This window comes from Ornithorhynchus anatinus, chromosome 4 (genome assembly GCF_004115215.2).
Source record: "Ornithorhynchus anatinus isolate Pmale09 chromosome 4, mOrnAna1.pri.v4, whole genome shotgun sequence".
Lineage (NCBI taxonomy): Eukaryota > Metazoa > Chordata > Mammalia > Monotremata > Ornithorhynchidae > Ornithorhynchus > Ornithorhynchus anatinus.
The window spans coordinates 21221870-21238248 of NC_041731.1; the positions used below are offsets into that span (position 1 = coordinate 21221870).

Consider the following 16379-nt stretch of genomic DNA (forward strand, 5'->3'; position numbering starts at 1 on the left):
GACGCGGCCACTGCCTCACGTGGGGCTCGCTGTCTCCGTTCCCATTTTACAGAGGAGGGAACGGTGGCCTAGAGAATAATAATAATGCTATGTGTTAAGCGCTTACTACGTGCCAGGCCCTGTCCTAAGCGCTGGGGTAGATACAAGCTAATCGGGGTTGGACAAGCCCACTGCCCCACATGGGGCTGAGTATCTCCATTCCCGTTACACAGAGGAGGGAACCGAGACCTCGAGAATCATCATGGTAGTTAAGTGCTTACTATGTTCCAGGCCCAGTACTAAGCGCTGGGGTGGATGCGAGCCAATCGGGCTAGACACTGTCCCTGTCCCACGTGGGGCTCACTGTCTCCATCCCCATTTTACCAAGGAGGGAACCAAAGCCCCGAGAATAGTAACAAAGGTATTTGTTAAGCGCTTATTAAGTGCCAAGCGCTGTTCTAAGCACTGGGGTACATACGGGGTCATCAGGTTCTCCCACATGGGGCTCACAGTTTTAATCCCCATTTTACAGATGAGGTGACTGGGGCACAGAGATGGGATGGGACTTGCCCAAGGTCACACAGCAGACAAGCGGGGGAGTCAGCATTAGAACCCACGTCCTCTGACTCCCAAGGCCGGGCTCTTTCCACTAAGCCACACCTCTTAGGTGCGGAGCTCTTAGTACTAAACGCTTGGGAGAGTATGAAATAACAATAAACAGACGCATTCCCTGCCCACGATGAGCTTACAGTCTAGAGGACGACTAAAATCATCATAATAATAATGATTACGGTACTTGTTAAGCACTTATTATGTGCCACACACTGTTTTAAGCATTGGGGTAGATGCAAGCTAATCAGTTTGAGCACTGTCCCTGTCCCGCATAGGTCTCGCTGTCTTAACCCCCATTTTTTATAAGTGAGGGAACTGAGGCCCAGAGAAGTGAAGTGACTTGCCCAAGGTCACACAGCCATCATGTGACGGGTTGGGAATTAGAACGCAGGTCCTACAGACGCCCAAGCCTGTGCTCTATCCCCTAAGCCACACCGCTTCTCCAGACTCCAGACTCTAGTGTGGTTCAGGGGTGCACGAGGCAAACATGAGGTTACACTGTCTGCTCCCTGGCCTCCGCTGTTGAGGGTCTCCAGGACTGACACTCCTTACCTGCCCTACTGTCTAACCTTGATCCCTCCTGCTTTGATGGAAAGGCCCCACCCCTTTCTCTTCTCCAGGTAGTCCCACTATCTCGGCCGGGGCTCTTTCCAGGCCTCTGTTGCTCCTTCAGTCAGATAAAACCTCCTCCAGGAAACCTTCCCAGATTGGCTTCAGCCATGCTTTGGTCATGAGAATGTGAGCTCCTGGAGGGCAAGAGTACGTCTTCCACCAGTTTTTTATTTTTAATGGTTTTGTTAAGTGCTTACTCTGTGTCAGGCACTGTACTGAGTGCTGAGTTGGATAGGACTTACTCAGGTTGGACATAGTCCATGTCCTACATGGGGCTCACGGTCTTCATCCCCATTTTACAGATGAGGTAACTGAGGCCCAGAGAAGTGAAGCGACTTGCCCAAGATCACACAGCAGACAGTGGCAGAGCCGGGATTAGAACCCACGTCCTTCTGAATTCCAGGCCTGTGCTCTATCCACTAAGCCACACTGTTTCTGTATTGTATTGTACTCTCCCAAGTGCTTAGTACAGTGCTCTGCCTACAGTAAGCTTTTGATCAAAACAACTGATATCAGCAGCTCTCCTCAATCAGTCAATGGCATTTACGGAGCACTTACAGGGGGCACAGCCCTGTACTAAGCGCTGGGGAGAGGACAACAGAACAGAGTTGGTAGACGTGTTCCCTGCTCACAACGGCCTTATGGTCTAGACGGGAAGAAAGATGTGGATAAAAATGAGTGAATTACAGATATGGACGTTAGGGCTGTGGGGTTGAGAGAGGGGCTGTTGAAGGGTGCGCAGGTAATGCAGAAGGAAGAGAGAGAGAGAGGAACAGACTCTGGAGGGAAGACACACCACGTTTCCCTCTCCTGCTGTATTCTTGTGTGTGGGTGGGTGTTCACGCCTGCATACATGTGCACTACCTCCGTTGTCAGACTGCTAGTCCCAGATTGACCGCACCCCCATTTCTACTTGAATTGTATTTATTGCGTGCTTACTGTGGGCAGAGCACTGTACTAAATGCCCGAGAACGTACAATATGCCAATAGACACGATCCCCATCCCCTTTGCTTTGTGACGTAGCCACATTGGATAGGAGACGTACCAGTGTAGAGAGCCCCATGTGGAATAGGGACCGTGTGGATCTTGTTTCTTGCCCCGATGCTTGGCACCTAATAAGTTCTTTAAATATATTTATTATCGGTTGAAAAGGGGACTGTTTGATATATGTCAAAAGGTGAGTGACTCCTACCTCTAGCATTTAAGAATTCATCTACGTTTATCTTCAGCACCCATGTATGTCATTGAATATTGTGTACTCTGTCATTATGATAAATCTCATGCTCCTCTCCTTCAGAGTGTAAGCCCTAAACGTGTCGAGATACTGCTGTTACTTTCCCAAGGGTTTTGTACGGTGGATGATGATAATATCTGTCAAGTGCTTACTAAGTCCCAAGCACTATGCTAACCACAGGGGTGGATATGAGCAAATTGGGTTGAACACACTCCCTGTCCCACAGGGGCTTCCAGTCTTAATCTCCATTTTGCTGATGAGGAAACTCATCGGAGAGAAGTGACTAGCCCAAGGTCACAAAGCAGACAGGTGGGAGAGCTGGGATTAGAAGACAGGTCCTTCTGACTCCCAGGCCCCAGGCTCTATCCACTAGGCCAGGCCGCTGTGAGCTGGTTGTCTAGACTGTGAGCTCACTGTGGTCAGGGAATGTGTCTGTTTATTGTTGTACTGTACTCTCCCAAGCACTTAGTACAGTGCTCTCTGCAAGCTGAGCACTCATTAAATACGACTGAAGGAATAAATGAATGCTTCTCTACCTCTGTTTGGCACACAGTAGGTGTGCTCAATAAATACCATTACCACCACCTTCGGAATAAACCCGATATAAGTAGGGGCTGGGAGTCTAGTTCCCTCCCTTCATTCGCTCAATAGTATTTATTGAGAGTTTACTGTGTGCAGAGCACTGGACTAGGCGCATGGGGTAGGATGATATCATGATAAACAGACGTACTCCATGCCCACAACGAGCTTATTCTCCTTCCCCACTCGTCTCCGTTGCTACCCTGTGGTCCCTGTCCCTTACCCGCCGACTACAGTTTGGCAACCTGCCCCCAACATCCCAACTTCCGGATATCCCCTCCCACAGTCCCCAAAAGCCGTTCCTACTACACAGGAGGCGCCGGGGCTCTGTCTGCTTTAATCCTTCCATCCGCTCCAGGCGGGTGGGGGTGGGGGGTGGGGGCGGCGAGCTGGCTCAGGCTGGTGTCAGGGGGGCGGGGGGCCGGGCGGGCTCGGGGGCCAGGTTGACGAGGGTGGTGCTGGCCTGGGCCAGCTCGGCGATGGACACACGGCCCCGTTGGCGGATGAACTGGGCCACGGCTGCCAGCTCCTCGGCAGTGATATAGATGAATTTCCCACGGTCGTCTATCACCCCTAAGAAGAAGAATAATAATTGTGGAATGTGTTAAGCGCTTACTATGTGCCAGATGCTGAACTAAGCGCTGGGGTGGATACAAGCAAATCGGGTTGGACGAGTCCCCGTCCCAAATGGGGCTCACAGTCTCAATCCCCATTTTACAGATGGGGTCACTGAGGCCCAGAGAAGTGAAGCTGTTTGACTGAGGTCACACAGCAGAGGTGGCGGAGCCAGGATAAGAACCCGTGACCTTCTGAATCCTGGGCCCGGGTTCTGTCCACTAGGCCATGCCACCCCTGTGGAGGGGCAGAGAGGTGTGGACAGGCACGTGGCTCAGAGCTCAGCTCTGGGGACCCCCAGCCCCAAACCCCCAGGGAAGCCAGGTTGCAGATGGACAAGGAACAGACTAAACGCTCTTTTCCTCTTCTCCCGCTCCCTTCTGTGTCGCTGTGACTTGCTCCCTTGATTCACCCCAAGCTCTCAGCCCCACAGCACTTATGTCCATAGCTATCATTTATGGTGGATAATAATAATAATATTTGTCAAGTGCTTACTAAGTCCCAAGCACTGTCATTTATTGATTTCTATTATTGCCCGTCTCCCTCTCTAGATTGTAACCTCGTGGTGAGCAGTGAATGTGTCTGCTTATTGTTCTACTGTCCTCTCCCAAGAGCTTAGTCCAGTGCTCTGTAGACAGTAAGTGCTCAGTAAATATGATTGAATGAATGAAGAATGGAAATAGCAAATCCCCAGCTAGGTGGAAAGTGAGCCTGGTAATAGAAGAAGGGTTGAGGGGCGCGGGGAGGAGAGGGGCCACAGATGGTAAACAGAAAAGGGGAGACCGAGGTGCCCCAGAACCACTCAAGCACAAAGGGAGAAAACTCTTCCCCACCCCTGGCCGCTAACCTGTCAAGGTGCCGTTGGCCAGCAAGTCCTGGACCCGGTTGATGGCATCCTGGAAAAGAGAGGCTTATTAGAGGAGGAGAAGGCGGGGTCGCAACCCTCTCCGGAACCCACGCAGACCCCCTGGGCCCGGTCCTCCGCCTGCCCTCCTTACCTGAGTCCGGAGCCCCATGTGGGAAGCCAGGTCTTCCAGGAGGACAATCTTGGCTTCCTAAAGAGGCAGAAAGGCAGCATGGGGCCAAGGGCCCCCGGGAGCGAGGGGACCCAGACCCCCGGTGCCCCAGCCATAGCCCTACCCTCAGCTGGGTTGCTTGTCAGCAGGAGGGGGGAAGCGTCTAAGGCTGTGCGCTCGTCGTGGGCAGGGTACATGTCTACCAGCTCTGTTCTACTGGACTCTCCCAAGTTCTTAGCATAGTGCTCTGTATGCAGTAAGCACTCAATAAATACCGTTGGTTGGAACGGGAGGCTCTCTCACCCTCTTCCTCCCCTTCCCCCTTTCCCACTCCCTTCTCTTTGCAGGATGAAAAGGTGCTCTTGAGGGGCTGCCAGGATGATGGGGAGAACGACAGGCACACAACTCACAACCCCCTCAAACCCAGGCACACACGCCGTACCTTGATGTAGCTGACGAATTCGGCGAGGAAATTGCGGGTCTGGTATGAAGCGGGAAGACAGTGAACTTGGTGGTATTCCCCAGCCAGGACCCCAAGTTGAGCCCCCAATAACTCCCCTTGGGCTTGCAGGCACTGCCCCCCTCCACCCCCCAACCTTTCTGGGCATGGGAAAGAGGGAGCCAGATTCCTCCTACCTGCTGGGGGCCCCCACTAGCTGGGGAAGAAGGGAAGAGCAAAGGGGGGGAAGGGAGAGATGGGGAGGACATGGAGACGAGAGGGGCGCCCGGCCAGGGAGACCCCCTCGTCTTCCCCTCCTCCAGTCCCCTGCCTGATGACCCCCACAGCCTCCCCTGCCATCTTTAGGGCCCGAGAGGGCAGGCCATGGAGCGGCTGACCAGCAGGACCTCTGAGACCCTGGGCGGACACACCTCATCCTCCGTCATGGCGTCTCCCTCTCCTTCCTCCTCCACCACAAAGCTCTCTTTGAGCTTCAGGTACTCCTCGTGCTCCTGCCGCTCCCGCTCCTCCTTGGCCTTCCGCTCCTCCTCTTCCTGCGTGAGAAAAAGTGGGGGCCGGAAGTGGTCAGGACCACCCCCCACCATGCTGCTTCCTCCCCCATCTGCCCTTTTCCATCTCCAGCCCTTGTACCCTAGGGAAGCAGCATGGCTCAGTGGAAAGAGCACGGGCTTTGGAGTCAGAGGTCATGAGTTCGAATCCCAGCTCTGCCACTTGTCAGCTGTGTGACTGTGGGCAAGTCACTTAACTTCTCGGTGCCTCAGTTCCCTCATCTGTAAAATGGGGATGAAGACTGTGAGCCCCATGTGGGACAACCTGATTCCCCTGTGTCTACCCCAGTGCTTAGAACAGTGCTCTGCACATAGTAAGCGCTTAACAAATACCAACATTATTATTATTATTATTACCCTCAGCCGGCTCGGACTCCCACAGTTCCTGGGAGGCCCGGGCCCATCCCCCATAGGCCCCGATAATAATAATAATAATAATGACCACTGTGGTATTTGTTAAGTGCTTATTATTTGCCAGGTACTGTACTAAGTGCTGGAGTGGGGTAGAAGCAGAACGGGTTGGACGCAGTCCCTGACCCACGGAGGCTCACAGTCTCCATCCCCATTTTACCGATGAGGTAACTGAGGCACAGAGAAGTGAAGCAACTTGCCCAAGCTCACACAGCATACAAATGGTGGGGTTAGGATTAGAACCCATGACCTCCTGACTCCCAGGCCCGTGCTTTATCCACTACGAAGAGCTTAATTTGCGCCAGGCACTGTACTAAGTGCTGGGGTGGATACAAGCAAATCGGGCTGGACACAATTCCTGTCATTCACTCGTTCAATTGTGTTTACTGAGTGTTTACCATATGCAGAGCACTGTACTAAGCGCTTAGGAGAGTCCAAGACAACAATAAACGGACTCATTCCCTGCCCACAACGAGCTTAGAGTCTAGAGGATGAGCTTACAGTCTTACAGTCTCAGTCACTTCAGTCACTTCACTTTTCTATGCCTCAGTTCCCTCCTCTGTAAAACGGGGATTGAGACTGTGAGCCCCATGTAGGATGGGGACTGTGTCCAACCCGACGGGCTTGTACCCACCCCAGCACTTAGTATAGTGCCTGGCACACAGTAAGCGCTTAACAAATACCACAATTATTGTTATTAGCTGGAGAGGGCTGGCGCGTTGCCACAGGGCAACTTCTGGGCAAAGGGGATGACCATGGGAAGAAGAGAGGGGAAGAGAAATCTCAGCTCCGCCAAGCCCCTGGCAGACATTCAGCAGCCCACGTCTCCCCCAGGCAGCGCTAAGCTTCCCCCGGTTTTCTCCCTTGTGACTCATCTCCTGTTGCATAACCTCCCCCCGCCACCACCTCAGACTCCAGCCACCCACCCTGCTTGCCAACCATCACCAGGCTGGGCCCTCCAAGTCATGGATGCCAGGACTGGCCGGGCACAGGGTCGGGTCTGGGTTCTGCAGAGTTGACCCTTGGGGGCGGGGGCCTGTGCTGAGTACCCCCCCCGGGTGCAGGGGAGCTGGGCACACAAGAAACACATCGTTGAAGGCTCAGAAGACACGGTCTCTCCCCTCAAGGATCAACCACTTTCCAGGCCCTGCTGAGGGGGTGGGTGACTGTTACCCTGTTGGGATCAGGAGGCTGGAGTTGGGGCCTGCCTCCCGCAGACAGTCACCCTCTCGCCTCCTCCCCCCGGCCCCCGCCGCGTTGGCAGGGGACGCCTGGGTCCTCACCTTCCGTTCCTCCTCTAGACGGAGCTGCTCCTCCTCCTTCTGTCTCTCCTCGGCCCTCCGCATCTCCAGCTGCTTCCGCTCCTCACGCTCCGCCTCTTCGGCCTGTGGGCAGGGGTGGCTCTCAGCTCGGCTCCCCGGCCCCTTCCCCACCCCCACCCCTCCGACCCCCCTGGGCTCCCCAGTCAAGGGACCCCAAGATCCCCACAGACCCTCCTGCACCCTAGCAGCCCCTCCCCATCTCGGCTTCCCCTCGGGGGGCAGAAGGCTGCCAGAGGCCAGGGCCAGTGGCAGGATCCCCTCATCGTCATCAATACACATTAAGCTCTTACTGTGTGCAGAGCACTGCACTAAGTGCTTGGGAGAGTACAATAAAACAGATACGGCATATACGTTCCCTACCCACGAGGAGTTAATCGATCAATGGTCTTTACTGAGCGCTTACTAAGTGCAGAGCACTGAACTAAGCACTTGGGAGAGTGCACTACAACAGAGTTGGCAGATACATTCGCTAACCACAACTCGGTCAATCAATGGCATTCACTGAGCGCTTCCTAAGTGCAGAGCACTGAACCAAGCACTTGGAGGAGTTCAATACAACAGTTACCAAAGACATTCCCTGCCCACAAGAAGCTTCCAGTCCTTGCCATCCCGGCCTCCTGCGCTCAGGCTCCCAGGATATGACACTTTCATTAGCTCATTCAATCATATTTACCGACTGTTTACTGTGTGCAGAGCACTTTACTGAGTGCTCGGGAGAGGACGACCCAACAATAAACGGACACATTCCCTGCTCCTTGCTGCACAGCAGCCGGGTCCCACTTAGCTCCCTTACTGTGCGCATGTGGACGCACCACATGCAAACACCCTCCTCTCCTCAGCCACACGTGTGCACACACGTCCATACACCCTGCCCCCCTCCCCCAAGACATCCTTAGACCTAAGTCTAACTCAGACCCCCACCCCACCCCCTGAGCCACGGGACCCCGCCCTCTCCCAGCTCTCACCTCCCGCTGAGATTTCCTCGCCTGCTTCTCCTCCAGCTTCCTCTGCTTCTTGGCCCCAATTTTCCCAGGGGCGGCCACCTCGGCCACCTCCTCCTCTTCCTCTTCCCTGGCTGCTGTGGGCAACCGAAAGGAACAGAGTTGGTAGAGCTGGGGGTGGGGGGCAGGAGGCGGGAGAGGAAGAGGGGTATTTGTTAAGTGCTTACTATGTGCCAGGCACTGTGCTAAGGGCTGGGGTAAAGACAAGCTAATGAGGTTGGACCCAATCCATGGGGCTCACAGTCTTCATCCCCATTTATGCAGATGAGGTATCTGAGGCCCAGAGAAGTCAAGTGACTTGCCCAGGGTTACCCAGCAGAAAGTGGGATTAAAATCAGGTCCTTCTGATTCCCGGGCCCAGGCTCTAGCCACTAGACCATACCGCACTTGTGGAAATATGGTCAGGCGTCTTTCCCCCTACTCATTCATTCAATCTTATTTATTGAGCGCTTACTGCATGCAGACCACTTTACTAAGTGCTTGGGAGAGTATGATATAACAATAAAAAGACACTATACCTGCCCACATTGAGCTTACTCCCACCTGACCCTGTCCTGATCAGTCCCAGTACACGAGGAGAGGGAGTGCATGAAAACAGATTTCTCGAGTCCCCCAGGGAGAGGGTCGAGGGCGGCAGGGGTAAGGGAGCACTGGGCTGCCAACTGGGGTAACGACAGTGTCTCCTGCTCCAGGCTCGTTCATGACTCGGGGCTAACAACGGGCTCCCCCAAAATCCAAGCGAATTCGACCAACCGGAGTAGGTCCCGGAGAAGCTGGAACCGGAAGCAGCCTAACAGCTAGAACACAGGCCCGAGAGTCAGAAAAACCTGGGTTCTAATCCTGGCTCCACCACCTATCTGTTGGGTGACCTTGGGCAAGTCACTTCACTGGGCCTCAGTTACCTCATCTGGAAAATGGGGCTTGAGACTGAGACCCATGTGGGACAAGGACTGTGACCAACCCGATTGGCTTGTATCCACCCCAGTGCTCAGTGCAGGACCAGGCACATTGTAAGCACTTAACAAATGCCATTATTATTATTATTATTTTACCTTCCATCACTTCCTCTGCCTGCTGGGCTCGCCGCTGGGCCAGGATGCGGTTCCCCATGTTTCTCCGCCGCCGGGGCATCCCCTCTCCCCGCTCCTCCGCCGGGGCCGCGGCCAGGATGCGGGGTCTCGCCGCCACCTCTGCCGCCACGGCCTCATGGTGCTCCTGTTCTTGCTCGGCTGCAGCGGGAGAGAAGAGGGAGGCAGCCCATCACCCCCAGACCCTGCTTGGGAGAGACAAAAAAGGTGGCCAGGGATGCCCCACCAGGCCCAGCCAGTCACCCCCTACCCCACCCTGCCAGCCTTCCGGCTCTTGCTTGGGAGAGAGGAGGAAGGCGGCTAGTGATGCCAGACCCCACCATACCACGTCAGTCCCCTGGCTCCTGCTCGGGAGAGAGGTAGCCAGTGATACCCCCTCCCCATTGCCTGGACCCACTCCATTTGCTCTAACCCCCCTCCCGCACAACAGTTGTACACATGTGTACATATTTATAATTCTGTTTATTTTTATTAATGATGTGTGTATATATATCTAAAATTCTATTTATTTATAATGATGCTACTGATGCCTGTTTGTTTTGATGTCAGTCTCTCCCCTTCTAGACTGTGAGCCCACTGTGGGCAGGGATTGTCTCTGTTGCTGAACTGTACTTCCCAAGCACTTAGTACAGTGCTCTGCACACAGTAAGCGCTCAATAAATATAAATGAATGAATGAATGAATGCGCCACCCCACCTTTGCCAGCCTCCCAGTTCCTGCTCAGGAGAAAGGAGGGAGATGGCTAGAGATGTCCCTCCCCGCCAAGCCCCCGACGATGGGGCGGGCTAGCTCAGGGGAAGGAGCCGAAGTCAGTGGGGTTGGATTGGACCCCGGAGGGGTAACAGAGCAGGATCCGGGTGGAGTCGAGGGCGGAGGTGGTGCAAAGGTTGGCATGGCAACAGGAACCAACTCAGCCAGGACTGTGGGATGCAGACATCCAGAGAGGGGGAGGATGGACAAGAGGAGATTAATTAATTGTGGTATTTGTTAAGCACTTACTATGTGCCAGGCACTGTACTAAGCGCTGGGGTGAATATAAGGTATTCAGGTTGGACACTGTCCCGTCCCTAATGGGGCTCATAATCTTAATCCTCATTTTACAAATGAGGTAACTGAGGCACAGAGAAGTAAAGTGACTCGTTCAAGGTCACACGGCAGACAAGTAGCGGAGTCGAGATGAGAAGCCAGGTCCTTCTGACTCCCAGGTCGTGCTCTACCCACTAGGCCATGCTGCTTCCCTCCCTTCCTCCCCTCCACCTCCCCCCCTTAAACTCTCTCCTAAACACCTGCCACCTCCAGGAAGTCCACCCAGATTAACTCCAACCATCCGATGTGGCAGTCGCCTTCAGTTTTGGGGGGCGGGGAAAGTGTGTATGTGTTTGTGTGTCCCTCACTGGGTCTACTCCTCCTTCCATCCCTCCGCCCTTCTGTCTCTCCGCCAATGTTCCTCCTAGAGAGTAAGACCCCGGTGGGCAGGGAACTTGCCGGGCAATTGTTTTACTGGACTCTCTCGAGCGCTCAGTCCACTTCTCCGTACTTAGTAAGTGCTCAGTAAATACCACTGGTTGACTGACTGTCCCGCCCTAAGGTCGATGTTGTTGAAGGGTTCTGGGGAAAGGAGACCTCTGGGGAGGTAAAACACCCTCTCTCCCACTGACCAGGGCCCCAAGGATCTCGGACATGGGCAGCAGACTCAGGCACAGCAGCAGCACCTTGAAGGGCAGGACTGGTGCCGTGGCCTCCTGCTCCCCAGGCTAGGGTGACGCTCAAGAAGCAGCATGGCATAGGGGATGGAGCCCAGGTCTGGGAGTCAGAAGGACCTGGGTTCTAATTCCATCTCCGCTGCTGCTTCGTGACCTTGGACAAGTCACTTCACTTGTCTGGGCCTCATTTCTCTCATCCGTACCCGGGGGATTGAGACCGTGAGCCCCACGAGGGACAGGGACTGTGTCCAACCAGATTTGCTCATCTCCATCCCAGTGCTTAGTACAGTGCCTGGTACACAGGAAGCGCTTAACAAATACCAGAATTGTTAAATACCCCAATTATTCCTATTGAAATGGGGATTAAGGCCATGAGCCCCACATGGACCAGGACTGTGTCCGACTTGTTGAGCCTCTATCAAGCCTCAGCGCTTGGCACAGCGCCTGCCACGTAAATAATAATGTTATTTGTTAAGCGCTGACTATGTGCAGGGCACCCTTCTAAGCGCTGGCGTAGATACGGGGTCATCAGGTTGTCCCACGTGTCAGAGGTGGTGGGTTCTAATCCCGCCTCCGCCACTCGTCCGCTGTGTGACCCTGGGCACGCCATGTAGCTTCTCTGGGCCTCAGTGACCTCATCTGTAAAATGGGGATGAAGACGGCCAACCCCACGTGGGACCACCTGATCACCTTGTACCTATTCCATTCATTCATTCATCCATTCAACAGTATTAATTGAGCGCTTACTATGGGCGGGGCACTGTACTAAGCGCTTGGAATGGACAAATCGGTAAGAGAGAGCCGGTCCCTGCCCACTGCCGGGCTCAGAGTCTAATCGGGGGAGACGGACAGACAAAAACAATAGCGATAAATAGAATCAAGCGCTGGCGACAGCGTTTGGCAGATAGTAAGGGCTGCACACAGGCCGTCGGCATCATCCGAACAGTTCTCACTCAACGGCCCGGCCTCCCACCACTAGTGCTCTGGCTCAGTGGAAAGAGCATGGGCTTTGGAGTCAGAGGTCATGAGTTCGAATCCCACTCTGCCACTTGTCAGCTGTGACTGTGGGCAAGTCACTTCACTTCTCTGTGCCTCAGTTCCCTCATCTGTAAAATGGGGATTAAGACTGTGAGCCCCACGTGGGACAACTTGATTCCCCTATGTCTACCCCAGCGCTTAGAACAGTGCTTGGCACATAGTAAGCGCTTAACAAATACCAACATTATTATTAAGTCACTTAACTTCTCTGGGCCTCAGTTACCTCATCTGTAAAATGGGGTTGTGGGACAACCTGATTCCCCCTTGTCTCCCCCAGCGCTTAGAACAGTGCTCTGCACATAGTAAGCGCTTGACAAATACCAACATTGTTGCTCCACCACCTCCCGGCATGCACTGCTCCGGCCCCGGCGCTCGCGCTGTTGCATGCCGGGAGTTGTAGTCCTCCCGCCCGGCTTCCCGGACGCCCTGCCGGAGCCGGATGGAGCCCGGGCCCGGGCCGCCGGGAAGCCGGACGGGAGCGGCCCGCTCGCCGCCTCGCCCACCTGGCTTCTCCGGGCCCCGGCTCCAGCTCACGTAGGCGATGAGGGCGGCGAGCACCGCGGCCAGCAGCACGTACAGCAGCGGCTCCATCGCAGCCGCCTGCGACGCACAGGCCACGCCCCCCACGTAGGCCAGCCTGCTCCCTCCAGGCCACGCCCCGGTCCGTAGCCACGCCCACCCCCATCAGGCCACGCCCCCCGCCGGAGTCCGGCTGGCTCACCCTAGTCTGCCCCCCGTGCGAAACTGCGCATGCTCCATACAGGCCGCACCCCCCCCCACGCAGCCGCTCCGGGCCACGCCCCCCCGCCGCAGCCGCGCAGGCGCCGTAGAGGCCACGCCCTCCCTCCCCGAAGCTGATGCCGTCCCACGCGAACTCCTGCGAGCTCATTCATTCATTCAATAGTATTTCTTGAGCGCTTACTATGTGCAGAGCACTGTACTAAGCGCTTGGAATGAACAAGTCGGCAACAGATAGAGACAGTCCCTGCCATTTGACGGGCTTACAGTCTAATCGGGGGAGACAGACAAACAAGAACAATGGCAATAAATAGAGTCAAGGGGAAGAACATCTCATAAAAACAATGGCAACTAAATAGAATCAAGGCGATGTACATTTCATTAACAAAATAAATAGGGTAATGAAAATATATACAGTTGAGCGGACGAGTACAGTGCTGAGCGGATGGGAAGGGAGAGGGGGAGGAGAAGAGGGAAATGGAGGGAAAGAGGGGTTAAGCTGCAGAGAGGTGAAGGGGGGGTGGTAGAGGGAGTAGAGGGAGAAGGGGAGCTCAGTCTGGGAAGGCCTCTTGGAGGAGGTGAGTTTTAAGTAGGGTTTTGAAGAGGGAAAGAGAATCAGTTTGGCGGAGGTGAGGAGGGAGGGCGTTCCAGGACCGCGGGAGGACGTGTCCCAGGGGTCGACGGCGGGATAGGCGAGACCGAGGGACAGCGAGGAGGTGGGCGGCAGAGGAGCGGAGCATGCGGGGTGGGCGGTAGAAAGAGAGAAGGGAGGAGAGGTAGGAAGGGGCAAGGTGATGGAGAGCCTTGAAGCCTAGAGTGAGGAGTTTTTGTTTGGAGCGGAGGTTGATAGGCAACCACTGGAGTTGTTTAAGAAGGGGAGTGACATGCCCAGATCGTTTCTGCAGGAAGATGAGCCGGGCAGCGGAGTGAAGAATAGACCGGAGTGGGGCGAGAGAGGAGGAAGGGAGGTCAGAGAGAAGGCTGACACAGTAGTCTAGCCGGGATATAACGAGAGCCCGTAATAGTAAGGTAGCCGTTTGGGTGGAGAGGAAAGGGCGGATCTTGGCGATATTGTAGAGGTGAAACCGGCAGGTCTTGGTAACGGATAGGATGTGTGGGGTGAACGAGAGGGACGAGTCAAAGATGACACCGAGATTGCGGGCCTGAGAGACGGGAAGGATGGTCGTGCCATCCACGGTGATAGGGAAGTCCGGGAGAGGACCGGGTTTGGGAGGGAAGATGAGGAGCTCAGTCTTGCTCATGTTGAGTTTTAGGTGGCGGGCCGACATCCAGGTGGAGACTACCCGGAGGCAGGAGGAGATGCGAGCCTGAAGGGAGGGGGAGAGGACAGGGGCGGAGATGTAGATCTGCGTGTCATCTGCGTAGAGATGGTAGTCAAAGCCGTGGAAGCGGATGAGTTCACCAAGGGAGTGAGTAAATGGGGAACAGAAGAGGGCCAAGAACTGACCCTTGAGGAACTCCAACAGTTAAAGGATGGGAGGGGGAGGAGGCCCCTGCGAAGGTGACCGAGAACCAGGAGAGGACGGAGAGCTCCCCCAGGCCTCGTCCGCTCCTGCCGGTCTATGCTGCCACCCAAGGTCCTGCTCGCTCCCTCTAGCTGTCCACTTGTTTGGTTGTCTTCTAGACTGTGAGCCCGTTGTTGGGTAGGGATTGTCTCCATCTGTTGCTGAATTGTACTCTCCAACTGCTTAGTACAGTGTCCTGCATACTGTAAGCGCTCAATAAACACGATTGAACTAGCTCTATTCCCCCACTGCAAAGCCCGCTTGACAGCTCACCTCGTCCAGCAGGCCTTCCCAGACTGAGCTCCCCTTTTTCCTCTGCTCCTCCTCCCCTCCCCCTCACCCCAAATCCCTCCCTCTGCTCTATCCCCTCCCTGTGCTCTACCCCTTCCCCGCCCCATAGCACTTGTGTATATTTGCACATATTTATTATTCTATTTTAGTAATGATGTGTATCTATCTATAATTCTATTTATTGTGGAGCAATTGATGCCTGTCTGTTTTGTTTTGTTGTCTGTCTCCTCCTTCTAGACTGTGAGCCCGTTGTTGGGTAGGGATTGTCTCTATCTGTTGCCGAATAGTACTTTCCAGGCGCTTAGTACAGTGCTTTGCACACAGTAGGCCCTCAATAAATACGATTGAATGAATGAATGAATGAATAAATCGTTACCCTGTCCCCAGGCCACACACCCCACCCGAAGCCCCGCCCACTCACTCTAGGCCTCGCCTCAACCGAAGCTGCGCATGCTCCCTACGGGCCGCTTGCCGCTCGCTCGACCTCGGCCCCGCCTCCACCCGAAACCGCGCATGCTCGTTATAGGCCACGCCCCCACCCGAAGTGCCGCTCGTTCGCTCACCCTCGGCCCCGCCTCTATTCAAAACTGCGCATGCTTGTTACAGGCCACGCCCCCACCCGAAGTGCCACTCGCTCGCTCACCCTCGGCCCCGCCCTTATCAGAAACCGCGCATGCTCATTACAGGCCACGCCCCCCCAATCAGCTCCTGCCTGTCAAATTCCTTAATAACGTCAGTTGTTCGCTGTACTCTCCATTCCCTCTTGGGAGGGACCCTGATTGCTACTTCTTTGTAGTGTATTTTCCCAAGAGGTTAGTACGGTGCTATGCACTTAGCAAGTTATAATATGCTGGTATAAAATAAACCAAGATAAAAAATTTGACTGCGTTTTAAATAACAAGGTTTGTTTTTGTAGGATTTGTTAAGTGCTTACTATGTGTCAAGCACTGTTCCAATCACTGGGGTGAATACAAATTAATTAGGCCGGATAAAATCCCTGCCCCAACGGGGTTCCTAGTTCAAGTAAGAGGGAGATCAGCTATCCCCATTTCGCAGGGGAGGAAAATGAGGCACAGAGAGGTTAAGTGACTTACCCAAGGTCACACAGCGGGCAAGTGGTGTTGCTGGTCCAGGTCCTCTGGCTCTCAGGCCTGTGCTTTATCCACTAGGCCTCGCTGCTTCTTCTCTAAGAAGGTAAGCTCACTGTGGGCAGGCAATGTGTCTGTTTATTGTTATATTGTAATAACGATAATGGTATTTGTTAAGCACTTACTATGTGCCAAGCACTGTTCTAAGCTCTGGGGTAGATATAACGTAATCAGGTTGTCCCAAGAGTGGCTCAGTGGAAAGAGCCTGGGCTTTGGAGTCAGAGGTCATGGGTTCTACTCCCGGCTCTGCCACTTGTCAGCTGTGTGACTGTGGGCAAGTCACTTGACTTCTCTGTGCCTCAGTTACCTCACCTGTAAAATGGGGATTAACTGTGAGCCTCACGTGGGACGACCTGATTACCCTGTATCTACCCCAGCGCTTAGAACAGTGCTCTGAACATAGTAAGCGCTTAACAAATATCAACATTATTAATCCCCATTTTACAGATGAGGCAAC

General features: G+C 54.3%; 1 protein-coding gene across 2 annotated transcripts; it reads right to left on the reverse strand.

Moving 5' to 3' along the window:
• Positions 1 to 3334: 3334 nt before the first annotated feature.
• On the reverse strand, positions 3335 to 12858 carry DDRGK1 (DDRGK domain containing 1). Of its 2 annotated transcripts, none has more exons than XM_029063265.1 (9): positions 12723 to 12858; positions 9443 to 9619; positions 8355 to 8464; positions 7351 to 7452; positions 5519 to 5641; positions 5091 to 5129; positions 4631 to 4687; positions 4480 to 4528; positions 3335 to 3590 (listed from the first exon to the last, which is right to left on the reverse strand). In XM_029063265.1, exons 1-9 carry the CDS (start codon positions 12808 to 12810, stop codon positions 3412 to 3414), a joined length of 924 nt encoding a protein of 307 aa, XP_028919098.1. In that variant the 5' UTR covers positions 12811 to 12858; the 3' UTR covers positions 3335 to 3411. The 2 variants fall into 2 exon arrangements, with proteins under 2 accessions (XP_028919098.1, XP_028919097.1); XM_029063264.1 differs by having other exon boundaries at positions 8355 to 8467.
• Between the last annotated feature and the right edge of the window lie 3521 nt (positions 12859 to 16379).

What these genes read in the sequence shown, in the direction of transcription:
- DDRGK1 (XM_029063264.1), bottom strand. Translation starts at nt 12,810, where the DNA reads ATGGAGCCGCTGCTGTACGTGCTGCTGGCCGCGGTGCTCGCCGCCCTC. An exon ending in CGAGGAAATCTCAGCGGGAG is followed by an intron (nt 7,453 to 8,354) that starts GTGAGAGCTGGG and finishes CCCTGCCCACAG; the next exon opens with GCCGAAGAGGCGGAGCGTGA. An exon ending in ACATGGGGCTCCGGACTCAG is followed by an intron (nt 4,529 to 4,630) that starts GTAAGGAGGGCA and finishes TCTCTTTTCCAG; the next exon opens with GATGCCATCAACCGGGTCCA.